Source organism: Acinonyx jubatus, chromosome C1, assembly GCF_027475565.1.
Source record: "Acinonyx jubatus isolate Ajub_Pintada_27869175 chromosome C1, VMU_Ajub_asm_v1.0, whole genome shotgun sequence".
Lineage (NCBI taxonomy): Eukaryota > Metazoa > Chordata > Mammalia > Carnivora > Felidae > Acinonyx > Acinonyx jubatus.
The window spans coordinates 96557026-96584912 of NC_069381.1; the positions used below are offsets into that span (position 1 = coordinate 96557026).

General features: G+C 36.4%; 2 protein-coding genes and 1 long non-coding RNA gene across 10 annotated transcripts in view; 2 read left to right on the plus strand and 1 right to left on the minus strand.

Moving 5' to 3' along the window:
• LOC106969593 (bile acid receptor-like) overlaps positions 1-24161 on the plus strand; it is a 49734-nt gene extending 25573 nt beyond the window's left edge. Inside the window, exons 1-11 of one of the 4 annotated variants that reach the window (XM_053214642.1) lie at positions 7608-7962; positions 12117-12228; positions 14370-14732; positions 16339-16479; positions 18368-18504; positions 18613-18717; positions 18881-18980; positions 19806-19928; positions 20334-20459; positions 20617-20730; positions 23287-24161. In XM_053214642.1, coding sequence (XP_053070617.1) covers positions 12165-12228; positions 14370-14732; positions 16339-16479; positions 18368-18504; positions 18613-18717; positions 18881-18980; positions 19806-19928; positions 20334-20459; positions 20617-20730; positions 23287-23534 — 1521 coding nt within the window. In that variant the 5' untranslated portion in view covers positions 7608-7962; positions 12117-12164 and the 3' untranslated portion in view covers positions 23535-24161. Of the gene's footprint in view, positions 1-7607; positions 7963-12116; positions 12229-14369; positions 14733-16338; positions 16480-18367; positions 18508-18612; positions 18718-18880; positions 18981-19805; positions 19929-20333; positions 20460-20616; positions 20731-23286 lie in introns of those variants that run through there. The other 3 variants (XR_008295167.1, XM_015066104.3, XM_053214641.1) reach the window with 3 other exon arrangements.
• Positions 1-26270, minus strand: part of LOC113599176 (uncharacterized) — a 50186-nt gene extending 23916 nt beyond the window's left edge. For 4 of the 5 annotated variants that reach the window (XR_008295169.1, XR_008295170.1, XR_008295171.1 and 1 more), the window contains exons 1-6: positions 26087-26270; positions 15859-16021; positions 14199-14302; positions 11294-11368; positions 3556-3633; positions 3345-3400 (exon numbers count right to left, since the gene is read on the minus strand). This is a non-coding gene — a long non-coding RNA (uncharacterized LOC113599176). The remainder of the gene's footprint in view (positions 1-3344; positions 3401-3555; positions 3634-11293; positions 11369-14198; positions 14303-15858; positions 16022-26086) is intronic. The other variant, XR_003419890.2, reaches the window with a different exon arrangement.
• A 361-nt stretch (positions 26271-26631) lies between these two features.
• SYCP1 (synaptonemal complex protein 1) overlaps positions 26632-27887 on the plus strand; it is a 115518-nt gene continuing 114262 nt past the window's right edge. Inside the window, exon 1 of the mRNA XM_027058278.2 lies at positions 26632-26777. Coding sequence (XP_026914079.2) covers positions 26670-26777 — 108 coding nt within the window. The 5' untranslated portion in view covers positions 26632-26669. The remainder of the gene's footprint in view (positions 26778-27887) is intronic.

Consider the following 27887-nt stretch of genomic DNA (forward strand, 5'->3'; position numbering starts at 1 on the left):
GAAGGAGAGACAGAATCCTAAGCAGGCCCCATTACATTAGTGCAGAGCCCGATGTGGGGCCGAACTCATGAACTGTGAGATCTTGACCTGAGCCAAGATCAAAAGTCAGACACTTAACCAACTGTACCACCCAGGCACCCCAAAAATAAAATCTTTATTTTATTTATTTTTTGCATTTTTTTCAATATATGAAATTTATTGTCAAATTGGTTTCCATGCAACACTCAGTGCTCACCCCAAAAGGTGCCCTCCTCAATACCCATCACCCACCCTCCCCTCCCTCCCACACCCCCATCAACCCTCAGTTTGTTCTCAGTTTTTAAGAGTCGTTTATGCTTTGGCTCTCTCCCACTCTAACCTCTTTTTTTTTTTTTTTCCTTCTCCTCCCCCATGGGTTTCTGTTAAGTTTCTCAGGATCCACCTAAATGAAAACATGGTATCTGTCTTTCTCTGTATGGCTTATTTCACTTAGCATAACACTCTCCAGTTCCATCCACGTTGCTACAAAGGGCCATATTTCGTTCTTTCTCATTGCCACGTGGTACTCCATTGTGTATATAAACTGCAATTTCTTTATCCATTCATCAGTTGATGGACATTTAGGCTCTTTCCATAATTTGGCTATTGTTGAGAGTGCTGCTATAAACATTGGGGTACAAGTGCCCCTATGCATCAGTACTCCTGTATCCCTTGGGTAAATTCCTAGCAGTTCTATTGCTGGGTCATAGGGTAAAAATAAAATCTTTAAAAAAAAAAGGGAGGGGGGCACCTGGCTGGCTTAGTCAGTAGAGCATGCAACTCTTGATTTGATCTTGGGGTTGTAAGTTCAAGCCCCATGTTGGGTGTAGAGATTACTTTTATTTATTTATTTATTTATTTATTTATTCTTCGTTTTTAAAGTTTATTTATTTTGAGAGAGAAAGCAAGGAGAGGGTTGTACAGAGAGAGAGAGGGAGAGAGAGAGAACCCCAAGCAGACTTTGCACTGTCAGTGCAGAGCCAGCTGTGGGGCTTACACTCATGAACCTCAAAATCATGACCTGAGCCAAAGTTGGATGCTTAACCAACTGAGCCACCCAGGTGCCCCAGGTGTAGAGATTACTTAAAAATAAAATCTTTTTATTTTTATATATTTTTTTAACGTTTATTTATTTTTGAGACAGAGAAAGACAGAGCATGAATGGGGGAGGGTCAGAGAGAGAGGGAGACACAGAATCGGAAGCAGGCTCCAGGCTCTGAGCCATCAGCCCAGAGCCCGACGCGGGGCTCGAACTCATGGACTGCGAGATCGTGACCTGAGCTGAAGTCGGACGCTTAACCCACTGAGCCACCCAGACGCCCCAAAAATAAAATCTTTAAAAAAGAAAAAAAAAAAAGAAAAGAAAATCCAGAGGAATAATAAAATCACTCCAGAACTAGCAAGTGAGTTCAGCAAGGTTGCAGGATACAAGATCAACACAAGAAATGAAACCATATTTCTATATACCAACAATGAACATGAAGTAACTGAAATTAAAAACAGTACTATTTACAATCACTTCGAAAAAAATGAGATACTTAGGTATATACTTAACAAAACATGTATAGGATATAGATGCTGAAAATTATGATGAAAGAAATCAAAGAAGACCTAAATAAATGAAGAGATGTATTACGTTCATGTTTGGAAAGTCTCAATGTAGTAAGATGTCAGTTCTTCTCAAACTGATCAATAGGTTTAATACAATTTTTATGAAGAATCCCAGTAAGTTTTTGTTTTGTTTTGTTTTCTTTTGTTTAGAAACAAACAAGCTTATTTTGAAATTTGATTTGTGCGAAAAAGCACAGGTCCCAGAATAACTAAAGCAATCTTACTAAAGAAGGATAAAGTGGGGGGGGGGGATCTCTTCACTCAATATTACAGGCTTACTTGATGGCTATAACAATCAAAATAGCGTGGTGTTGTACTGGTGGAGAGACAGATACACAAATCAATGGAACAGAATAGAGAACCTAGAAATATATCCACACAAATATGTCTAACTGAATTTTCACAAGGTGCAACAGCAATTCACCAATGGAAAGTTGCGTTTTCAACAAATGGTGCTGGATCAATTGAACATCTCTTAGCAAAAAAATGAACCTTAACCTAAACCTCATACCTTTTAAAAATAGTAACTAAAATCGTAGACTTAAATGTGAAACTTAAAATATAAAACCTTAAGGAGCGCCTGGGTGGCTCAGTCGGTTCAGCATCTGACTTGGGCTAAGGTCATGATCTCATGGCCTGTGGGTTCGACCCCCACGACAGGCTCTGTGCTGACAGCTCAGAGCCTGGAGCCTGCTTCGGATTCTGTGTCTCCCTCTCTCTCTGTCCCTCCCCTGCTCACACTCTATCTCTCTCTCAAAAATAAATAAACATTAAAAAAAAATTAAAATATAAAACTTGCAAAAAAAACACAGGAGAACATCTTTGGGATCTTGGGCTAGGTGAAGAGTTCTTAGACTTAGCACTTAAAGTACAATCCATAAAAGGATAAACTGATAAATTATACTTTATCACAATTAAAAACTTGTTCTGCAAAAGATCTCCTCAGGAGGATGCAAAGACACACCACAAATTGGGAAAAAAAAGTTTGTAAATCACATATGCAACAAAAGATTAGTAAGTATCTAGAATATATAAAGAACCCTCAAAACAGTAAAACAAAACAAAACAAAACCTCAGTCCAATTAGAAAACAGGAAAAAGACATGAACAGCCATTTCTTTAAAGAGGATATACAAATGGCAAATAAGTACATTAAAAGATATTCAGGGGTGCTTGGGTGGCTCAGTCAGTTGCTTTGGCTCAGGTCATGACCCTAGGGTCATGGAACCTACTTAAGGTTCTCTCTCTCTCTCCCTCTACCCCTCTCCCAAGTTTGCTGTCTCTCTCTCTCTCTCTCTTTCTCAAAAGAAAAAGGATGTTCAATATGATTAGCCAACAGAGAAATGCAAATTAAAACCACGAGATATCACTACACATCTGTCAGAAAGGCTAAAATAAAAAACTGTGAAAATATTGCATCCTAGCAAAGATACAGAGATACATTTGCATGTTGCTGGTAGAATTATAAAATGGTATAGCCAATCTGGAAACGTTTGGCAGTTTCTTATAAAACAAAATATACAATTACCATAAAACCCAGTAATCACACTCTTGGGCATTTACCCAAGAGAAATGAGCATATACTTGCACATATCTGTACATGAATATTCATAGCAGCTTTATTTGCCATAGCCAGAAAATGGAATCAACCCATGTGTCCTTCAATAGGTGAATGTTTAAACTGCGGTATACCTATAACCATAGAATATTACTCACCAATGAGTAGACTATTGATACGTACAACAACTTGGATCAATCTCCAGGGAATTATGCTGAGAAAAAAAAAAAGCCCACCATAAAAGGTTATATAATGTATGATCCATTATAGGACATTTTGAAATTACAAAATTTTAGAAATGGAGAAAAATTAGTGATCTCCAGCACTCGGGAATGGGGAATGGGAGGAGGGAAGTGGGTATATACAAACCAGGGCAACACGAGGGCTTCTGGTGATGTTGGAACTATTCAGTATTTTGACTGTGACTGTGGTGATGGATACATGAACCTATAGGTGATAAAATTACATAGAATTTAATACACATGCAAAAATAAGTACAAGCAAAATTGGGGAAATCAGTATCAATGTCAATATCCTGGTTCTGCTATTGTAGTATAGTTCTGCAAGTTTTACCATTGGGGAAAACTGGATTAAGCATAGACAGATCTCTCTGTATTATTCCTTACCTCTGCAAGTGAACTGACAATGATGTCAATGAAAGCTCCATTAAGAAAAGCAGGGGCACCTGACTGACTCAGTAGGTAGAGCATGTGACTCTTTATCTCAAGGTTGTGAGTTCAAGCCCCATGTTGGGTGTACAGATTACTTTTAAAAAGGGGCGCCTGGGTGGCTCAATCAGTGGAGCATCTGACTCTTGACTTCAGCTCAGGTCATGATCCAGGGTCATGAGATTGAGCCCAGGATCAGGCTCCGTGCTGAGCGTGGAGCCTGCTTGGGATTCTCTGTCTCTCTGTCTCTGTCTCTGTCTCTGTCTCTGTCTCTCTCTCTCTCTTTCCCTCTCTCTCCCTGCCTGTACCCTCCCCCCACACGCACACGTGTGCTCATCCTCACTCTGTCAGGAAAAAAACAAAACAAAACAAAACAAAACAAAAAATATACTTCAGATTATGTGCCTTTTTTGGGTAGAGTCCTTCAATGATTTCTTATTATACCTGGAATAAAATTCAGATGTCTCTCTAAGGCTCTTATGTTACCTAACTGGAATTTAAATAAAAACTTAAAAAAAAAAAAGAAAGAAAAACAAAGGGGAAAAAAATCAGGTTTATGTCTTTTCCCCAGTATCATTTTATGCTAACTGTGTCTTCTTTCCCCATTCATCACACCGGACTTCTTCCCATATTACACAAGCCAATAGACAACACTGTGTTGTTCCCACGGAAACATTCATCTCCCAACCCTTCTGTGGCTTTTTCTCATCTTTTAGGTCTTGGCTTGGATGTCATCTCCTTAAGAGCCTTCCGTAATGATGCTCCCAACCCTACAGCAAACTAGTTGGTTAGATTTATAACTCTTTAGATTGTTTGTTACTGATATGGTAACAATGTTAATATTTATTTTAAATGGCATGTATTGATAAGATAACAATGTTAATATTTATTTTAAATGGCATGTATCTATCTATCTGGGCTAGCTGCCTATTGAGTGACTGTATGAAAAGAATAAACTTCAGGAGATTCCCCCATTTATGCTTATTAAGGAATATCAGTGAACTATGTAATTGTAGAGTGCTTAGGTGACAGTAGCCTGTTGTATAAAATTTAAAAATATGTTCTGCATTCTCTATTTTAAAGTATTAACATATATTTGCACATATTTTCAAGTACTTGGAATGAGTACTATGTGAACAACATAGTAAGTCTAGGGTGTTATCATAAACCAGGGAAGTACATATAAAAATTTGTAACAGAAAAGGTCTGAATGAATTACTCTTTGCAATGCTAAACAAGGAAGCTGGTGGCAATGAATTGTAATATTTCAGATATAGTAAGGGTGGAATGAGGGTGTAAGTGGTCATGGTGATATGAATTAATGAAATGTTTGAATCATTGAGCATTTGAGATACATTACTGAATACAGAAACTAATAATTATAGTTATAAGTAGAGGCTAAAACTGGTAATTATCTGAATAATAAAATTAATTTATAAAGCTCCTAGAAGTAAACATGGACTATAAGCTCATTGCATTGGTCTTGGTGATGATATTTTGGATCTAACACCAATAGCAAAAGCAACAAAAGCAAAAATAAATAAGTGGGACTACGTTAAACTAAAAAGCCTCTGCGCACCAAAGGAAATACTCAAAATCAACAAAATGAAAAGGCAACCTACTTAATGGGAGAAAACTTTTGGAAATCATATATCTAGTAAGGGGTTAATTTCCAAAATATATAGAGAACTCATATAATTCAATAGTAAACAATCTGATTACAGAGTGGGCAGAGGACCTGTAGACATTTTTTCAAAGATGATATAGAGGTGGCCAACAGGTACCTGAAAAGGTGCTCAACATCATTAATCATCAGGTAAATGCATATCAAAACCATGATGAGATATCATATCACACCTGTTAGAATGTCTGTTATCAAAAAGACAAGAAATAACAAGCATTGATGAGGATGTGGAGAAAAGGGAACTGTTGTACACTGTTGGTGGGACGGCAAATTGGTGCAGCCATCATGGAAAACAGTATGGAGAATCCCCCCAAAATTATAAATAGAACTATTATATGATCAAGAAATTACACTTCTGGATATTTATCTGAAAAAAAAATGAAAACACTAACTTGAAAATAAATATGCAATCCCATGTTCATTGCAGCATTATTTACAAGAGGCAACATATGGAAACAACCTCAGTGTGCATGGATAGATGAATGAATAAAGAAAACATGATGTATACCATTTACATTTACAACAACAGGGATGGACCTTGAGGGCATCATGCTAAGTGAAATGAATGAAATGAGTCAGACAAGGACAAATATCGCATGATCTCAATTATATGCGGAATCCTAAAAAAAGCAAAATACAACAACCAGTCTCATAGGACAAATTGGTGATTGCCGGGGGGTAGGGAGTGGAGGGTGGGCAAAATGGGTGAAGGGGATCAAAAGGCACAAACTTCCAGCTATAAAATAAAATAATGAACAGGATGGTAACTATACTTAATATACTGTACTGCATATTTGCTATTTGCTAAACGAGTAGATCTTAAAAGCTCTCATCACAAGAAAAAAAATTTGTAACTATGTATGGTAACAGACCTTAACTAGACTTATTATGTTGATCATTTGACAATACATACAAATATTGAATTATGTTGTAAACCTGAAACTAATACAAGGTCTTATGTCAATTACACCTCAATTAAAAAAATAAAAAAAATGATAAAATAATTTATAAACTATCCCTGATACTTGTATACTAATACTGAAAGGGCTGAAGTTCTTTTAAAAATGTTTTTTTTGAGAAGCAAATGTTCCTGATAAATATTTAGAAGTTAAACATTGCTTTTAAAACACATCAAGTAGTGTATGTTTGTTTTGCCTTATTTCATTGTAAGGTTTCCAGTAGAGTGTCAGTTCTTTTGAGACATAATTTGGAGCCTGTTTTTGGAATATTTTATAATCAAATAAATGAATTTATAATGCTGGAACTATTATTCTTTGGTTTACGGATTAAAATTCATAGACACAGGGCCTATTCTTTTAAGAAATAAACAAAACTCTATGTGACATGACTTGCAGATTTTATCATGAATTCTTCCCAGTAGTAGATAAGGTCCCTTGAAGAATTCAGCAGATATAGTAGTTGTGAAGTCAGAAACGGGATGTGGACTAAGATGCCAAGAAAGGTGGAAATGTATACTGTGCTACGTTAATGTGCAAGCAGAACTGGGCAGGACAGAGACCAGAGCCTAGAGTCACGTAAAATAGGTGAGTTAGAGGAGGTGTTACCAGAAGAATTGGAGGTTAATGGTGGAACATGCCTCTGTAGAGATGCCTTACAGGGATGATACTATGAGCCTGGTAGCCCACAGACTTTGTTTACGTAAGTGACATTAAAAAAAATCATAGTGAAGTTATTTATGTATCTTGTTCAACTACATGAATTTTCATTGAGTTTCACCTCTGCTACTAACTGGCTTAGCTATGAGAACTTGAACCAGGAGTAGTATTTATTGGTGTTGCAGTTTTTTAAGCCAAAACGTTGAGAGGGTTGGACTAGATGGCTTGTATACATGTAACACTGTACCGATCTGAATTATTATCAACATTTCTAATTGGATTAACAATTATTTTGTAGGTAATGCAGAGATAAACTTCAAGTTGAATTGTTATAACACCTGTATTAATGACGTTTGAATTAATGACGGTTTTTCCTTTCCTGTACATATTGCTTAGTAGTTTCTAGAGACCCGGTGTTTTGTAACCAAAGTGGGAGAATGTCAAATTTAATCAAGAAAACAAAATATTTATTAAGTAAACAATAAGGAACTCTGGGAGAGTGTGACCTGAAGGTCCCAAAGAACTCTATCCCTGATGATCTGGTTATTATTTGATTTATGTCAAATAATAACTGCCCTTGTTTTGACCTAAGAGAGGATTGTCTGGGAAGTTTGTCTCTGAGATAGAGCTGAAGCGTTGCTCTGCAGAGTGTCTGGAGCCTAAGTGTATGCAGAGTGCCCCCCTCTCCGCTCCTTGATAAATAGGGAAAAGGTCCAATTTGCTCCAGCTGGAAATTTGAAGTCCTTGTTAAATCTATCTATACTTGTTCTGCGAGGAAAAGGACAATCTCTAGTAATATCATTTAACTGTGAGTATTTTGTCTTCTTTCAAAACACAAAATTTTATAATTTTATGCTGTCTAAATTAAATATGAATATTAATTTTGTTGGCAATTTATTATTAAACTGGAAGGTGTTAAGGGTATTTTTGGAACGCTTTAGTTTCCATCATCATTAATTTAATTTTTGCAAAGCAAATAAGCCAATGTTGTTGCTATGATAGTCAAACTATAAAAAGCATTTGCTCCTTGAAAACAAGAAACTTAAGTAGCTTATACAGTGGTTTGGTTTTCCCCTGAAGAATGACAAGGCAATTTTGAACCGTAGTTGGACTTCAGGTGACATTCGATGTAATAATGTAAGTTGATTCACAGTGGTATTTACTCTCATATTTAAAAATGAAATGTGTTTTTAATCAAGAACTTATTCTTAAAACACATTTTATTTTTTAAAGCAATAGGTTATATGTAAATTGAAGGCAACTTGAAATATATTCTGATAGGGGTATATTCAGGGAATTACACCTCTGTTCAAAATGCTATGATGATATTTATAAACATTCTTCCAGATTATGGAAGTAGACACAAACTGTATTTCCAACAGTTTGTGGAGTATACATTAAATTCATAGCCATGAATTTTCTAAACATTTAGTCTGTTTTCTGTTTCTTAAGCTGTAAAAATTACTTGACATGATATTAACTAAATATGTTTTTTCATTTAAAACTATATATGGAATTGTAGGATTCCATTTATATGAAATGTCTAGAATAGGCAAATACATAGACACAGAAAGTGGATTGGTGGTTGCTACGGATGGGGGGGGGAGAAGAGAATGAGGAGAGACTGTTTATGGGTATAGGATTTCACTTTGCAGTAATAAAAATGCTCTGCAATTAGATGGTGGTGATAGTTGCACACTCTGAGTATTCTAAAAACCACGAATTGTACATTTTAAAAGGGCGAATTTTATATTATGTAAATTACATCTCAAAAAAGCTGCATGATAAAACTATATGTGAAGACTTCACAGTGTAAAATCCTCCAAGTATTCGAAGGTTAAAGGACAGATCCTTGTAAAGGAATCCAGAAGCCTTAATTTGTGCTGTTATTCAAATATATTCTTTTCATTTTCTTTGGTTCCAATAAGCTCAAAGAATTTTGGATCAAAGAATTCTGCTCTGAAAAACCTTTTTATAATTGTGTATCATACAGCACTATCATTCCTTTTTTTCTAATAGAGGCTACTCTGAAGAGTAAAATGTTTTTCTTATGAAGCTATCTACTTTTCAGTGATATCAGTTTTATGCAATGCATTATTCATGATTCAAGTGACCTATTGCAAGAGTGAAAATGTAAAAACCGTGCCTTTAACGTGTCACTGTAGTTCTCTGGAGTCAATATGTTTTTCCTGTTAAAAGTTCTAGCTACGTGAAGATTTCCTACGCATGATTTAGGGTTAAGGCAGAGGAGATGCAAATTCATTTCTGCAATTAAGCATCTTTTCAGGTAAATAGCTATTATAATCTGTGGAAAGTACAATTTTTTAATAAAGTTATATTTGTTCTAGAAAGAAAATACAGACTTTGCCCATGCCAAATTGATCCTCTTGATAAAAGCTTCTCTCTTAACTAAGTTATTTTTGTTTTTAAGTAAATATTTACTAGGAAAGATAACAAAACAGAATCACGCCAGGCCTATTGTAACTTTTAACAGGATAGGAAGTCTTTGATTACATACCTTTCTCTATGTTATTAATAATTTACTTAAGTGATCTTAAACTAATTGTACGAACACTGCATTTCTGAAAGCTTTTATTTACTATGTATACATATTAAAATACTTCTATTAAACATCTAAAAGACTGAAGAAAATTAGTGAAAAATTTTATGTAGAAAATAATACAACATTACTGTAAGCATTTAGAGAGATGAATATTTCATATTTTAAGAAGCATATTTTTAATCAAAGGCTTATTTATGTATGTTTCATGTATGCCCTGGAATATAACAAGTCCATAAACTGATAAAAACAGGTTTACTTTAGATAATATTTTGGGGTGTTTATTTACCAGCATTGGAAGGACTGGATTTTAGAACATCATTGTTTGTGATTTGAACCCTGATAGTGGCATTACTACAGGATACTTGTGTGTGTCTTTGTCAGGATACTACCAGTTTTGTTTTAATGTGCTACCTCTGGTTTGTTCTATATTATTTCTCAAACTCTCCCTCAGCAAAGTCTGTATCTAAGTAGTACCAAATACTTTTAAATTTTCAGACTTCTTCAGATATTCAATATTGTATGAAGCCTCATGGCAAATGCAGCAATTTTAAAGGAGGGTGAATAACAACTTCAAGTTTTCACATTCATTTATAATTTTATGAAATTGAATTGAGACTCCAAAGAGAAGTTTGGAAAGAACTGAACAGGATCATTGCTAAAACGGACCACACAAATTAAGTGGATGGCATTCAGAATTGTTTTTTCTATGGAGGGCCAATTGACCTGTTGCAATATAGGAAACACAGAAGTGTATGCTGACTGATCATACTGATTTTAGTCCTGACTTTTCAAGGAAGGAAAACTTCATATCAAAGTTGCACTTATTTGGGGGCACTGCTTTTGCTTCATCTCTTCCATCCAATGCTCATTCTACTGACTGCTATGCTGTCAGAAGACTGGAGATTCAAACGCTTTTAAAGGAGCATACATTCTATTAGATGATAAAGGGGACACATTTCAGAGATATTACTATTTGAACCGTCTTCGTGGACATAGAAACCTTAGCCACAAACTCGTCACATGGGTAATAAATCCAAGTGAAAGATTTTTCAATATAAGCTCAGAGACTGTCTCAGAAGTTGGTCACATAAATTTTCTGGCATGATTTAAAACCCTAATTTCTCCTTTTTTGGTTCTTTTTGAAGGTGAAAACAGTCTTTACCTTCTAATAGAGAAGATAAAGCTGTAAGATACGATGGACTCTAGGGTGAACTTTATTTTCTTCCAATAATTTTCAATCTCTTAAACTGTGATTTCCTGTTTAAGTTTATTTAAATTTTTGGAGTTCCTTTCTAGGAAATAACAAAAATAAAGACTTTTTTTTCCCATTAAAGGATAGCCTTAGATTTTGAATAATTTTTCTTATAACAGCTTGTGATTTTTAGGCTTTACTATTAAAAATAAAACACTTTCTCCAGTAATCCATAAACTTTCTTTAATAAATAAAAAAATAAAATTTTAGTTAAGCAGAACCAAAATTAATGTTTTAATGTTTAGCATATCATAGGACTATGAAAAATATTTATAGAGGACTTAGAACATAAACACAAGTGCTATGAAAGGCATTTTTTCTTACTCTTTAATTTCCTTTGTGAAAAAGTCTCATTTTTCTTCCTAGTTCCTCTAAATTTAGAACAGTGAAATCTTGAACCTATTAGAATAGAGATTATGAGAATCAGTTATTAAGACAAGAAGTGTGCTGGATTTTACATACATTAAATTAAACTCTCCCAATAATTTTGCCAGGAGGGTTTTATTATTTTTCTTCTACAAATGAGGAAACTAAGGTTTAGGGAGGTTTAATAAATGACCCATAAGTAAGTGGTGAAAGCAGTGTATGAAGCCTGACACCAAAGCTTGGTATACTTTCAAAAGCCACATTAAAAAAAAAAAAAAGCCACATTGATTATTACCAAGGTTTAATGAGTTATTTGTAAAGAGCTGAGCAATAAGAAATTGGCAAAATTAGGGATGCCTGGGTGGCTCAGTTAAATGTCCGACTTTGGCTCGGTTCATGATCTCACGTTTCATGGGTTCGAGCCCCACTTCGGGCTCTGCGCTGACAGCTCAGAGCCTGGAGCCTGCTTTGGATTCTGTGTCTCACTATCTCTCTGCCCCTCCCCTGCTCATGATCTCTCTCTCTGTCTCTCTCTCTTTCAAAAATGAACATTAAAAATTAAAAAAAAATATGTATAAAGAAATTGGCAGAATTAATAATTTGGTGTTTAGAAATTGAAAACCCACTATTTTTCCAATTTTAAAGTATAAATATAGATGTCTAATTTTAGTATAAATTCTGCTAACTCCTCTTTTCCAAAAATAGTACTGTACTTTTATAAAGTCATGCCGAGTTGATAATCATGCTTTCAGATAGTCTACAAAAGTTTTATTTCCTTCAGGCTCTATTTCAGCATTCACTGATGAGTAAGTGAGAATTGGACCAGAGAATGGCAAATACTTATGTTACTACATCTGATGGGTACTGTCTTGCTGAACCAGTGCAGTACTATGGTATGTAGACAAATACAGTATAATAGTTAATAAAACATTTTTTTGTGTGTGTAATATTGGTTAATAATAGGGTTTTTTTTAAAAAAGAAATAAACAAGTAAACCAAAGACTTTAAATTATTCTCAACAAGAGGAATTAAAATAAAAAACTTAATAAAAAATTATTCCCTCTACGAGAATATAATTTAAAAAAATCAGTAATATGAAAATATTCTAAGCCAGAATCAATTGTAAAAGGGAAAAGCCCAGCGTGCTTGGGTAACTCAGTCGGTTGAGCATCAGACTCTTGATTTTGGCTCAGGTTATGATCTCACAGTTCATGGGATGGAGCCCTGAGTTGGGCTTTGTGCTGATGGCTAGGAGCCTGCTTGGGATTCTCTCTCCCTTGCTCTGACCCTCGTCCGTGTGCCTGCAGGAGTACTCTCTCTCTCTCAAAATAAATAAACTTTAAAAAAAAAAAGGAGGGAAAATCAAGATAGTACAAAATTGTATTTAATTTTTAAAATGTGAATTAACATGCACATTAGAAGTTGTTTTAGGAGTTAGTTGTAGCTAGTTCACATGCAATTTAGTAAATGTAGCTCAGAGTGCTATTCAATATACTTGAAATTTTAATCTTGATATAAGATTTTTATCAAAAGGAAAGAAATAGAAACAGAATGCAGGATATGACGGGAATTTTCTCCAAAAAGAGTAAGGCTATAATATAAATTTATTTTAGGGGCAGTTTTCTTGTTAAGGGTAAGGTTAGGGTTGAGATTTCAACTCGGATTGCCATGACAATGGAACATCAGCCAGTATTCTACAGTCTTTTGACACTCAGTCAGAAAGGGCCTTCTTCTTTTAAAAAAAGTTACATTGTTTTTACTGATAACCTTTCTTTTCATATCAGGTGGTCATTAGTATTTACTCAACACTTAGCATTAGACTGAATGCTCTAAGATTGCAAGTGACTTATGTGAGTTAGTTAATGAAAATTATAATGTTTACTGATCTTGGTAGAATTTTGAGGTTAATCACCTGGTGATTCAGCATCAGGAAAAGTACAAATATTGCTAGTTACAGACATAGGGCACTCAGTACTCCTGGATCCATTTGGAGCCAATTTTCTGGATTTAGATTTAACAATTTTGCTGAAAGTGAAAAGTAAGTTGGTGTTTGGGAGCTTCTGATAATTATAATAGTGATATTCATTAAGCATTATTTTGTATTTTATGTTTTATATTTGCTTTTGCATACCATCTTTTATTTATCCTTACAGTAACCCTTTGAGGTAGGTGAACTTATCACCACATAATTGCTAGTTAGAACTGTTAGTCAACAAAACACAAAAGAAACTAGTAATTTAAATCAGGCCTATGAATTGCAAAGGAGAGTGTTAAGGTATATTAAATGGGGAGTTCAAGTAAATAATATTTTTTTAATTAATTTATTTATTTTGAGAGAGAGAGAGAAAGCACGAGTCAGGGAGGGGCAGAGAGAGAGGGAGAGAGAGAGAATCCCAAGCAGGCTCCACGCTGTCAGCACAAAGCCCAACACGGGACTTGAACTCATGAACTGAACTCATGAACTGTGAAATCATGACCTGAGCTGAAGTTGGACACTTAACTGACTAAGCCAGCTAGGCTTAACTGACTTAAGCTCCTAAGCCAGCTAGGAGCCCCAGAAAAAAAATTTTTCTTTGCTTGAAATAACCAGGTAACTGGTAAAATTGTATTTCACGTTGGTATTTTGGGGAGGTGCTAATTTATGAATTCATCTCTTTGTTGGCCTCACTGCACTGCAAACGGTTGTATCCACAATAAGGGAAATGCATACAGTGGGGAAAACCTTCTTTCATTCCAAACTTTGGGAAATACACATTTGTATTTAAGAAGGAGGCTGGAGTTGGTATGCAGGCCATTAGCAACGACTGCCCTTTCTCCCAGCTCCTGGGCAACCTCTGCATACCACTGGGACGGCAGCACTTACGATGCATTGCAATACAGTTTACTGCCTGCTCCTCATGCTGGACAGCAAGTCCCTGGGATGTAGTGGACATGTTGAACTGTTTGTTGAGCATAAAACTCTTTGACCTTTGAAAACAATTATGAAATTTTGACTTTTTACCATTTGTTCTTTGTTTATGCTAAAAACACCTAGATATTCTGCCAGAGCAAATCAGTTATCAGCTGTACGACACTGATTTTCAAGAATCGCCTTTTTGCCAGTATTCTACCGTCCAGTTGCCAACAGCTCTACAGTCCCAATCTTTACAAAGTCATTTCAACACTTGCAGCTTGGATCCACAGTTCAGTGGTGGAGAATGTGGACTTGTTTCCTGTGAATTAAATAAACCCACTTATGTGGTTGACCATGATGTTGAAGATGGATACTCTGGAATAAAAAGGTCCAGACTAACTCATTCTTCTATGCGAATTAAGAGACAGGAAGACCTCTGTGTAGTTTGTGGTGATAAAGCATCAGGATATCATTATAATGCACTTACTTGTGAAGGTTGCAAAGGTAAGGATAAAGTTAAAACGAAACTGAAGTCCTAGTGTTCACTGAAGAGACATGAAATTTTAGGCCTGTAAGAATAGCCTTACTTTTTAAAGTGTGAAAAAGAAAACCAGGGGGACCCATTGATGTATTTAAAGGTGATCCATCTGTGGCATAAAAGACATGAAGGTGGAATGTAATAAAGTTTTGATTTAGTTTTCATTTTTGATGAAAACTTTTACATTTAAATACAAACTTCAATATTTATATAATAGCAGGAGGTTTCTGTGTTCCTAGATGAATCTGATATTGGAATGGAAAATGACTTTTAAAACCATCTGAATGGTAACTAATACATCTTCTCATGCGGCTGGTATAATTCATGCATTAGAAAGGAATTTGAAATTAAATGACTTCTATGAGTCTATTTTAATTCTTTTGGAATGCTTTTTTGAAAACAAATGGGAAGTTTGCAAGCAAAGATCATTATTGACAATGAAATTTTCAAAAAGTGAAATAGCCCTTGATGAAATTTCGAGGTATTAAAACACTTCTGCACTATTTTTATTTACAAATGCAATGTTGAGACAGACCTGGAAATGCTTAGGCCAATGCAGCACTAGGTAAACATATCTATTAGAAGTTCACGGTGAAGACTTACTGTCAGAATCTCACAGCATACCCCTCACAAAGAATAGCCAAATAAAGACTGTGGGAAATGAAGTACCAGCTTTGTGAATAGAATAGCTGGGCATGTATTTGCTTACTCTTAAAATGCAGGGCCTTGCTGTTAAAACTAGGTGGAGGATGAGGCATAGTTCTTGAAGGCTTCAGCTGACCTTTCTGCTCCCTTTGTTGAATCTAAGTCATGAAACTCTCACTCTCAAGTGTGGCTACAGAAAAAAGGTATGGCAGGCCTCTGAGAGAGGCATTGACATGGCTTATCAACTTTACTGCTTGGAATGGATTAAGAAGGTAGCAGGGGTGACTACAGAGAAATGGGAAATAAAAGAGGAAATGGGAAGGGGGACTGCTATGCATGGATTTAGGAAATGAAAGAGAAAATATAGATACCTCCACCAAAACACACACACACATAACACAGCTGACTCAATGTCTCAGGCCAAATAACTTAAAAATATTTTCTCACCTGTGGGGGTGCTAAAAAAGGAAGGACAGGGGACTAAGTTTCGAAGAATAACTCTTCCTTTATGGGTTGAGGTGGAAATGTGAGGAGAGCAGAAAAGAGGTTTCACCTGAGCACATATTATTTCAAAGGCAGCTAGAGAGATGCTTCATGGAATCTTGATAGTCTGCAGAACATAGTTATAAAAATGCTTTAGATGATATAGTATAACCATAGTAAAATAGATAAAATAAAATCTTAATGTGTTGGAGCTATTTAGTTTAATTTTCGGATGCGATTATTGAAAGGAATACCCTTGGAATAGAATATTATCAATCATGAGGGAATATAAATGTATACCAAACCAAACCTTCTTATTGATAGAAAAACACATTTTATTGAAATAATTTTATTTTGATCATTTTACTAGGAAGGTATATATTAATTAAAAACAACTAAAAATACCTAATCGTAAATTTTAAAAGTAGTTTTTCTTGTCATTAGGTTTTTTTCGACGTAGCATCACCAAAAATGCAGTATATCATTGCAAGAATGGTGGCCACTGTGAAATGGACATGTACATGCGTAGGAAATGTCAAGAGTGCAGACTAAAAAAGTGTAAGGCAGTAGGAATGTTGGCAGAATGTAAGTATTATTGTGGATTTGGGGGGCTCTTTTTTTGAGGGGGATTTTAGTTTTTCTTACCTTCCTGACAACTTAATGCATTCCTCAGATTGTCATTTTGAATTGTAACATAGTTGTCTAGATTCAAGCTATTTCTCTAGCAACTGATAAATTAGGATGACCAGTAACCAATCTAGGTAATTATTTCCATAAACCCCGTTCTATACTATATTGCTCTAATTTTGCCAGTAATCTTATGTTCTTAACTGGAAATCCTTGTACTGCCATATTACTTAACCTAAAGTTATATAATGTATCTATAAAGAGCAGAATTTTATTTAAAAAAAAAATTTTTTTTTTAATGTTTATTTATTTTTGGGACAGAGAGAGACACAGCATGAATGGGGGAGGGGCAGAGAGAGAGGGAGACACAGAATCGGAAGCAGGCTCCAGGCTCTGAGCCATCAGCCCAGAGCCCGACGCGGGGCTCGAACCCACGGACCGCGAGATCGTGACCTGAGCTGAAGTCGGACGCCCAACCGACTGAGCCACCCAGGCGCCCCAAAAGAGCAGAATTTTAAATTGGTAGTTCCCCTTCTTTGGTCTGGTATCTTTACAAGCCTACATGATACCATGATAGGGAAGCAGAGCCTACTAACAACCCATAGGTGTCAAAACCCAACTCAACAGGCAGAAGAGTACCTAAGCTGTTTGGGTTCCTGATATGTTCACTGAGTTTTTAGCTGATAACTTACACGATGTCATTTAATCCTCAGAGTAGCACTAAGATTTTGGCATTATTTCCTCAATTTCTCCTATTTCCCAGGGCTCAAAATCTCATGGTGATTTCAAAATTTCATTTTTCTTAGTAAGGTACTATCAAGGTTTTCTTCTCATGTCTAATCTTGCACAAACTCTTATCATCTTGCACTTATACTATTATATTAATTTTATGGCTATTTCTTCATTTTCTGTTTTTTAGTTCAATCTACCTTCCACTGCTATAATATTCTTCAATTTTTATTAAGTTACATTCTTGTTCAATAAATACCAATGCAGTATCCTGTTTATTTTATACAGCTTATTATAATAAAATCCAAACTCTTCAAAGTTTTTGAGCGAAAGGATTCCTATTTAAGATTCTAGGGTTGGAGAAGATCTTAAGGTTATCCTGTCCAGCCTGAATCCTTTAGTTTATCCCTGTCTTGAGACTGCTCGGGCTGCCATAACAAAATACCATTTTCTTGTCTTGTTAGGAAAAAATTGACTTAGCTCATTTGAAAAATCACAAAATATTCTCTTGACCTTATATAAAAATCAAAGAAAAAAGCTCATGGATAAGGTAGTTGGTTCAACTGCTATACCAATTGATATTTTATATTACTTCCAAGATCTAATTAATGTGTATATTTCTCTGACATAAAAAGGTCTAAACTTATAGTCTGGAGATGCAAAATTAATTTTTAATTTATGTCTAGGCTATGTATTTTTTTTGATGTTTATTTATTTTTTGAGACACAGTGCGAGTGGGGGAGGGGCAGAGAGAGAGGGAGATGCAGAATCCGAAGCAGGCTCCAGGCTCTGAGCTGTCAGCACAAAGCCTGATTGATGCGTGGCTTGAATTCACGGGCCATGAGATCATGACCTGAGCCGAAGTTGGAAGCTCAACCGATTGAGCCACCCAGGTGCCCGTAGGCTAACTATGTATTTTTAAGTAGAAGGTAGTGATGGAAGGAAAAGGAGAAAGTAATGTAGTAAATTTAATTGCTGCTTGCCATAAAAGAAAGATTCTTTGTGAAAAGACAAGTCTATGATTATATATGTATCCAGTATAAGACAATTTTCATCAAATCCTAGAATGTTATTTGCCATGCCTAAAACATTTTATATGAATTTTGTAATATCACAGGTTTGCTCACAGAAATCCAATGCAAATCAAAGAGACTTCGAAAGAATTTTAAGCAGAAGAATAGTTTTTCCTCTAGCATCAAAGTGGAAGAGGAAGTAGACAACAAGCTTGTATCATCCACCACTAGATCTGGAAAAGTGGCAAGACTCTTCTTATAAAATTTCCTGTTTCTTTAATGATGACATGATGTCTTGTTTAATAAGAATTCATTATAGTTCTCCTCCCTCCCCCATGTTTTCTTACAGATTAAGGAGAGCATGGAACTAACTCACGAGGAACATCAGCTCATTAAGGACATTGTGGCTGCTCATCAAAAATACACAAGTCCTTTAGAGGAAACAAAGATGTTTGTATGTGTTCATTATTGGCAGGAAATAATTTATAACTAATTATGTTAGAAAATAAGAGTGTCAATGTGAAAGTTAAAAATTTAAACTTGTAATTTAAAAGTTAAACGTTTTAATTTACTTAAAAGAAAAAAATCTATTAACCTTATTTCTTTTTGCTGGCTAGCTCCAGAAATATGCAAATCCTGAGCTGAGCTTTTTGCAACTCTCGGAGACCATGGTCCTACACCTACAGGGGTTAGTGGATTTTACCAAGGGACTCCCAGGTAATCACTTCACCTTTGGAAAAAAAATTAACACTTTTTTTTTTAATGCTTTATTTTTTTGAGACAGATAGAGACAGAGCATGAACAGGGGAGGGGCAGAGAGAGGGGGAGACACAGAATCTGAAGCAGGGTCCAGGCTCTGAACTGGCAGCATAGAGCCCGACATGGGGCCTGAACTCATGGACCACGAGATCATGACCTGAGCTGAAGTCAGACGCATAACCGACTGAGCCACCCAGGCGCCCCAATACTTTTTTTTTTTTAAGTTTCCTATTTTAAAGGAAGGGGACCATTTAGGAAAACAAAAACCTCTATTTTTCCAGCAAAGCTGGTGGAAATGGTTCATTTTGTCTGCTTTAAACAATCAGGTAGTTGAAAGTATAAATATTTTAAAATATTCAAATGACTCCAAGGACTTAGGAACAAGAGAAATAATATGACTGTATCTTTTAACTTTAGCTAAAACATGAAACAAACAAAATTGCCAGTACAGTATGAAAAAATCAAGGTACAGTTGGCCAAAACTTACCTATCTACATATATAGATAACTCACTGTAAAAATAAATTCTTTGAGGCTAAACTATGTTTGATTTGCTCTTGCCATATAAAAGTATTATTATCTAGTTCTGATGAAAGTGCTCCAAAATATTATCATGTGGAATCAAGAATTTTATTTAGATTTGAAGTTACAAATTGTGATTATTCTAAGGAAACATTTAGGATTTATATTATAACTAAATGGATAGTTAAAAATACTAAATCTTATACCTGAAAATTATCTTTTCATTATTGATTTCAAACAATTATGTGATCTTTTGTTAAAGGATTTGAAAATTTGACAACTGAGGACCAGACTGCATTACGTAAAGGATCAAAAACTGAAGTGATGTTTCTTCACGGGGCCCAACTTTACAGCCTGAAAGAATGTCTTTCGTCAGCTTCTGAAAGTAAAAAAGTCCGGTCAACATAACCTTACTGTTAACAGTTACTATTAAATACAGCAACAAATTATACCACATTGAGTTATTTTTCTTATTATATTTTTGTTTTACTAGTTAGTGTAGTAATAAGAATTTCGTAATAGCTTTTCTAATTCATTGGTCTAGCTTTTGCTTTTCTTTTAAAGTAAACCATTTTTATTATATGGCATCATAAGAAAAATCTTTTTGGAAGGTTTTCTACACAAAATTTATATAAAATCTAAACTATTAATCTCACTTCCTGTTTCAGTAATAAAAATTATAAATCTACCATTTGTTGGGAATGTTTCCTAACAGATTAGAGAGAATGGATTTACTATCTGTGTAAAGTTTTTTTCAAAAATCAGACTTTATGTTTTCCCCTGTTACTAGGTACTATGAGAATATCAGATCATTCAGATCACTCACTGAATTGTCACAATCAGAGTGTTAATAGAAGTGTTATTTATTCTATGGAAACCTTTTGCAACGAAGACTGTCCTCCTACTACACTGACTGGTAATATTACATATCATACAAAATATAATGGGTGGAAAAAATTGGTCAGATATAATGTTTTATTTTATTATTCTGCTTTAAGAAAAAATGATAATGACAATATGTTTGATTCTGCACTATGTTCTGATGAAAATACATTTGATATTAATCTTTTTAGGTATTGCTGAAGAATTTATTAACACATTGTTTTACTTCTACAGAAGAATGAGTGAGCTTAATATTACTAATACTGAATATGCTCTGCTTGCAGCAACAACTGTGTTTTTTTCAGGTAAAAACCATTCAAAAGTAAAAATTTGGATTAAGTTTGGCAATCAAATCATGATGTCTGTGGTTATTACATTATTCACTGATGCCAAATGTAACAATTTTGTTTCATCAAAACCTCTTTCTCCTTGAGAGAATTCTCTTTAGCTTACAAACATGCTATAATTTCTTGCATCTCAAAAAACGCCTTCTTGACCTATAATCCCCTTTCAGCTGTTCTCCCATTTCTCTGTTTTACTTTACAGAAAAAAACCTTTTTGAGTTGTCTGTGCTCCTGCCTTTATTTCTCTCATTTACTCATGAACCCACTGCAGTCAGATTTTGTCCCCTTCTTTCCATTCTGCCATAACTTGTCAAGATCTTTAGTAATCTGGCATTGCTGATTCCAGTGGTCAATTCTTAGTCCTTATTGTACTTGACCCATCATCAACTTCATCTGACAGAGCAGATCATTCCTTCTTTCTTGGAACACTTTCATCACTTGGCTTCTGTTGGTCACTCCCTCCCTCTTGAAAAAAAATTTTTTCCCCACTTAATTTCCAGGACATCACACTCTCTTGATTTTCCTCCTCAATGACTGTTCTTTCCATCTCCTTTGTTGACTCCTCCTCATCTTTCACACTGATAAATGCTAAGAGTGTTCTAAGGCTCAGTTCTTTTCTCTTCCATACTCACTTCCTCTGAAATTTCATCCTATCTCATGACTTTGAACACCATCTACATGTTAACAACTCTCAAATATTTTTATCTGAGAGAGAGAGAGAGAGAGAGAGAGAGAGAGCGTGTGTGTGCGTGGGAGAGTGAGTGGGGGAGGGGCAGAGGGAGTGAGAACTTAGGCAGTCTCCTTGCTGAGCCTGAGCTGAGCATGGGGCCTGATGTGTGGGGCTCAATCCCATGACCCTGGGATCACAACCTGAGCCAAAATCAAGAGTTGGATGCTCAACTGACTAAGCCACCCAGGCGACCCAGCCAACTCCCAAATTTATATACCAACTTGGACTGCTCCCCTAACTCCACTAAATAGCCTACTCAAGATTTCAACCTGCAGTAAGGCATATCAAATTTAACCTATCCCAGGATGAACTCCTGATCTCTCCCCGATCCTCCTATATTCTTCCTCCATCTTTACTAAATGGCATCTCCATCCTTCAAGTTGCACAAACCAAGAACCCATATCAAAAAGGCAACATCTCCTGTTGGCTCTAGCCTCAGAATATATCCAGAACTCAACCATGTCTTACTGTTCTGTTCCTGCCACCCTAATTCAAACTAGTGTCCTTTTTTGCTTTCCTGTTTCTGCCCTTTCCTCCCTAGGGTCTAGTCTCTATATAGAGACCAGAGTTATTCTTTTAAAACATAGGCCAGATCATTTCACTTCTCTGCTCATAACCCTTTCATGGTTTCCTATTCTACATAGCTTAAAGCCCAGTTTTTTCCATTATTGCCTACTACTATTCCTTTTGCTTACACCACCACAGCCACATTTTTTTTCCCACATTACTTTTGATACATTTTGTTACTTGAAAATGTCAAGCAGTCTCCTGCCACAGGTTGTACTGTACTTGACAAATATCCTTGGAAAGCTATTTCCCCAGAATAGCTACATGCCTCCCTCCTTCATCTTGGATCTCTGCTAAATGTCATCCTATCTCTGATTATCCTTTTAAAAATAGCTAGTGTGCCTCCCCCCCCTAAATTCTTATCCCTTTCTCTGTTTGTCTCTGTAACACATATCATTGTCATATTATATTTTTATTTAAAATGTGTATATGTCTCTTTTCTCATCCACTCCTCCCAAACTCAGGATATAAGCTTAATGAGGGCAGGAAATTGTGTCTGTTTATGTTCACTGCTGTATCTCTACCAAAATGCCTGGATAAATAATTGTTGCCTAGGCATTAAGAAATTCTTGGTTGGTTCTTATTTTTATAACTAGGTACTTAAGAAGCTTAACCTTTTGGGGCACCTGGGTGGCTCAGTCAGTTAAGCGGCCAGCTTCAGCTCAGGTCATGATCTCACGGTCCGTGAGTTTGAGCCCCGTGTCAGGCTCTGTGCTGACAGCTCAGAGCCTGGAGCCTGCTTCAGATTCTGTGTCTCCCTCTCTCTCTGCTCCTCCCCTGCTTATGCTCTCTCTCTCTCTCTCTCAAAAATAAATAAAAACATTAAAAAAAAATAAAAAATAAATAAAAAAAGAAGCTTCACCTTTTACTTATTGTTGACCTGGAGGAAATTAATCTTTTTAAGTTTCAAGTAAGCTTGAAACTTGCTTTTATATTCTTACAACCACTTACTGACCTTTCTCTTCCTATTTGACTTCTCTACATCTTAAGAAGCTTGTCCAAAAAACAGCGGTAATAATAGAATTTACCTCATAGTGTACTCTGAAGACTAAATAAGACATTGCATGAAATAAGTTACTTAGTGTAATATCTGGCATATATTAAGGGTTCAGTAAATATTTGCTATTTTTATTATTTACAAACTGTATTGTTTTCAATGAATTTGCTATCTTTTACCACTTTCCAGTGTTCATTAAGATGTATATGATGATGTTTTTCAGATCGTCCATGCCTTAAAAATAAGCAATATGTGGAAAATTTACAAGAACCAGTTTTACAGATTTTATACAAATATTCAAAAATTTATCATCCAGAAGACCTACAGCATTTTGCTCGTCTCATAGGGAGGCTCACAGAACTGAGGACACTGAATCACAACTACTCAGAAATACTTAGCACTTGGAAAGCAAAGGACCCCAAATTGGCTAGTTTACTCTCAGAGAAATGGAATTTGTATTCACATTGCTGAAATTTTAGAATGTGGTTGTGGTTTGTCTTAAAACTTTCAAAATCTAGATTGTTTATCATTATAGGATGACTGCTTTGAAAAACATAAACAGGATTGCTAGGTTACCAATGTATCAGCATAAAATGGGACATTATCAGTGCTTATCAAATTTTGTGGGATATAGGACCACCACTAGAGGGACATCCAGGATTCTTTTCCAGATTTGACTCAAAAGAAGCAAGGATTATTGTTTGCATGGTTCCTTCTAAAGGGAAAAATGCTAAATAGAGTTCTTTCCTGAAGATGCTCTACTTTTTCCCTTTAGTAGAAAACTGAACGAAAATATGTAGATTACTTATAGACATGAGAAAGGGTATCTAGTGGAAACAATTGTAATCAGAATAAAGACAGTTTGTGAACCTCATTAATTAGGCCACATTGATGGATAAAGAACTAACATTTTAAACTTATTCCTGTTATGGCATTTTATGAATTATTAAAGAGGAACAAAACTTTGTTCAACTCTTACCTTTTCTTAATGTTTTCTAAAAAGAAATCTTTTATAAGTCTAAATTAAAAAAAATTGTGATGGTAAAATATTGAAAAAAGTTAAAATGACAAATCATTAAAATGGTTTAAAAAAATTTTTTTAACGTTTATTCATTTTTTGAGAGACAGAGCGTGAGGTGGGGAGGGGCAGAGAGAGAGAGAAGGGGAGACACAGAATCCGAAGCAGGCTCCAGGCTCTGAGCTGTCAGCACAGAGCCCGACGCGGGGCTCAAACTCACAGACCTCGAGATCATGACCTGAACCGAAGTCGGACACTCAACCGACTGAGCCACCCAGGCGCCCCTAAAATGTTTTAACACATATTGGGAAATACTGGCACGATTTACTGCTTATTCTGGCAGACAATACTTTGACATTTTTGCCAATATCTTTTGTAGAAAAAAAATGAAGTTCTTAAAAACTGAAATCTTCCCACAAATATTTTAATCCTTGTAAGGATAGGAAGGCTATCTAGTAAAAATAAATTTCATATGAAATACATGAAATTAATAAATTCTGTGGTGGTATTATTTTGAAAGACTGGGTGTAAGTCTTTCAATACTGTGAATTTAAGTTAATTTGATAGCAGGAGTAGCAGCAGTTTGGTTTTCGATGAAAAAAAAAAAAGCCCATAGTTAAATTTTTCACATTTATAAAACTTAAAAAAAAAAGACATAGTTGAATTTATATCCTCAACTTCAAAATGATCTTATTTAAATGTGTTAATTATTGTCCCCTGGGGGGGGGTATGTTGGGCATAAACCTGGAATCATCTCTTGGAGGGAATATTCTTTTTTTAGGGTATCTAGACTCAATTTCCTTAAAGTGTAAAATGAAGGACAACCTGGCTCATCTCTTTCAAAGCTCAAAAAATTTTTAAATTCTAGCAGAAACTATGATGTCTCATTAAATTTACACAAAACAAAATTGGTTATTTAAAAATATTACTTAAGTCCTTTGGAAAAACATCAATTATAGACATTAGAAAACAAAGTCAAATGTGGTCAAAACGGAACGGAACTCATCTAATTGCTCAAACCTAGGTACTTAGAATCATAATGTTTATTACAGTTACTTGCCCAAGTCTGAAACTAGGAAGTCATCTTAGACTTCTCTCTTTCACTGCTTACTGTTAAAACAGCCCATCAACTCCTATTAATTTTACTTCTAAATACCTTTTACTTTTGATGCCTCTTCCTCATCTCCAGCGCCACTGTCATGGCTCGGGTCCTCATACTTCACTCAGCCTATTAAAACTGTCTCCCTAACTCAAGTCCCAATGCCTGCCTAAACCATTTCTCATACTACAAATCTTCTTCTTAACTTGATCTTGGCTCCCTCTCCACTCAGAATTCTACAAGTTCCCCATCCACAGAGGCTAAAATCCAAAGGTCTTTGCAAGGCCGTATCTGTCAAGCCTGCAGTCTCCTTCTTGCCATTCCCCGACCTTGTCCTCACACACCTACGCCACACTTGTTGGAGTCTCTCTTGTACTAATCTCTTTCACAACCACAGGGCCTTCGCCTACCTTCAGGAGTAGTCTTTCCCCATTGACTAGCCCAATCTGTCTATAGTCACTCTATTCTTGACGGAAGCCTTAAAAGAAGCCTATCACAGCTGGGCAGCCTCTCCTGACTCCCCAGGCCACTGAAAGTACCGCTTTCCCTGTGTCCTAACCAGTCTTTGAAAATTACCACCTTTAAATGATTACACGTGGCTACAACTGTTTGCCCATCTGTTTTTTGCCCTGACTGAACTCTCGGAAGACACAAGAGGATTTTTTATTCTTCGCTCCAATCTGTCATGGGACTCGCTATAGTCTTCCTTGCATTCTCTGACAATCGCAGAAGCTTCAAGAATGTCTAAGGAAAAACAGAATCCAGAGAAGAATTGTTACCAACACAAAGGAAAATCTCGCGAGAATCGGGAGCCGGCCAACGGTCGCGGCTGACCGTTATTTAGCCGTTAAACCGTTGTGCACCCGGCCCTTTTCGGCCGGCCGCTGAGGCGGAGCGATTTCTTACTTTTCTGGAGGTTCGAAGGCAGAAGTTCTCGTAGATTCTTTTTGCCGCCCTAGTAGACAGCGGGTAGCAGTTCGCGTGGGCACCGAGTCCACGGTTTCCCGCTGACTATTCAGAGGTAAGGGCAGGTGTACTGAGTTCTTTTCCTGACGACCGAACCCGGAGCTGGGCGATATTTTGATTCTGGCCGCCCCCACTCCCCACCCCCCGGCGCCTCGTTGGTAGCTGTAGCCCCCTAAGAACCTAAGGTAGTTCTCGCGGCTGGGTGATGCAATTTACCAGGGCCGGTGGGGGGCAGAGCTTTCTTTTTCAGGGGTGGGAGTTTCTGGCTTATCTACGTTGCCAGCGTGGCCATTGGCGGTGGGGGGTGGAAGGGAACAACTGCGGGGTGTTTTTACTTTGCCCAGTGATGTGACGCTGCAGACTCACATTGTGGCAAAGGGTACACCTGCTCCTTGACACAGCATTTATTGTACAAGCATCGCCTTTTAAAATAAAGAGGGTATTAATGAAACCATGTAAAATGCTTTCCCTCCCTCCACCCCGCCCGCTGGGGCAACAGATAATTACAACTGGAAGAGAGAAAATGGAAAAGCAAAAGCCTTTTAAATTGTTCGTACCACCAAGATTAAGTAGCAGTCAAGTATCTGCAGTGAAACCTCAGAATTTGGGAGGAGATTCTAATTTCTTCAAGGTAAATTTGCGTATGAATCTTGATTTGAATATTCTTCAGGTAAAGAGGCACAGTGTACTTTCTAACTGGTAATATTGTATAATTTTATTGGTACATTGTATAATTTGTTTTTCAGTAAGTGTGGCCTGATTTGCCCAAGAATTTTTATTTTTAATTTATTTTTTATCTTTTTTAATGTTTATTTTTTGTTTTTAAGATACAGAGAGCACTAATGGGGGAGGGGCAGAGAGAAAGGGAGACTCGGAATCCGAAGCAGGCTCCAGGTTCTAGGCTCCCAGCGGTCAGCGCGGAGCCCCATGCGGGACCTGAACCCAGGAACCCTGAGGTCATGACCTGAGCCAAAGTCGCTCAATGGGCAGAGCCACCCAGGCGCCCTATTTTTGATTTTATTTTAGCCCAAGAATTTGTAAACAAATTTATTTAAAAATTTAAATCCCATTTACTTGATATACAGTTATATTAGTTTCAGGTGTACAATACAGTGATTCAGCAATTCTGTACATTATTCAGTGCTCATGAAGATAAGGGTACTCTTAATCCCCTTCACCTATTTCACCCCTCTCTCCACCACCTTCCCTCAGGCAACCACCAGTTTGTTCTCTATAGTTAGGAGTCGCCTTCTTGGTTTGTCTCTTTTTTCCCTGTAGCCTCCTTTGTTTTGTGTCTTAAATTCCACATAGGAATGAAATCATAGGGTATTTGTCTTTTTCTGACCGACTTATTTCGCTTACCACTATACTCTCCCAACTCTGTGCTTGTCGTTGCAAATGGCAAGCTTTCATTCTTTTTTTATACATCAGTACTATTCCATTGTATATCTATAGCACATCCTTAATTTTTTTTTTTTTTGATGTTTATTTTCGAGAGAGACAGCGCAAGCCGGGGAGGGGCAGAGAGAGAGGGAGACACAGAACCTGAAGCAGGCCCCAGGCTCTGAGCTGTCAGCGCAGAAACCGACGTGGGACTCGAACCCACAAGCTGTGAGATCGTGACCTGAGCCAAAGTCGGACGCCCAACCGAGTGAGCCACCCAGGCACCTATAACACATCTTCTTTATCCACTCATCTATCAGTAGACACTTGGGCTGCTTCCATGGCTCGGCTATTGTAA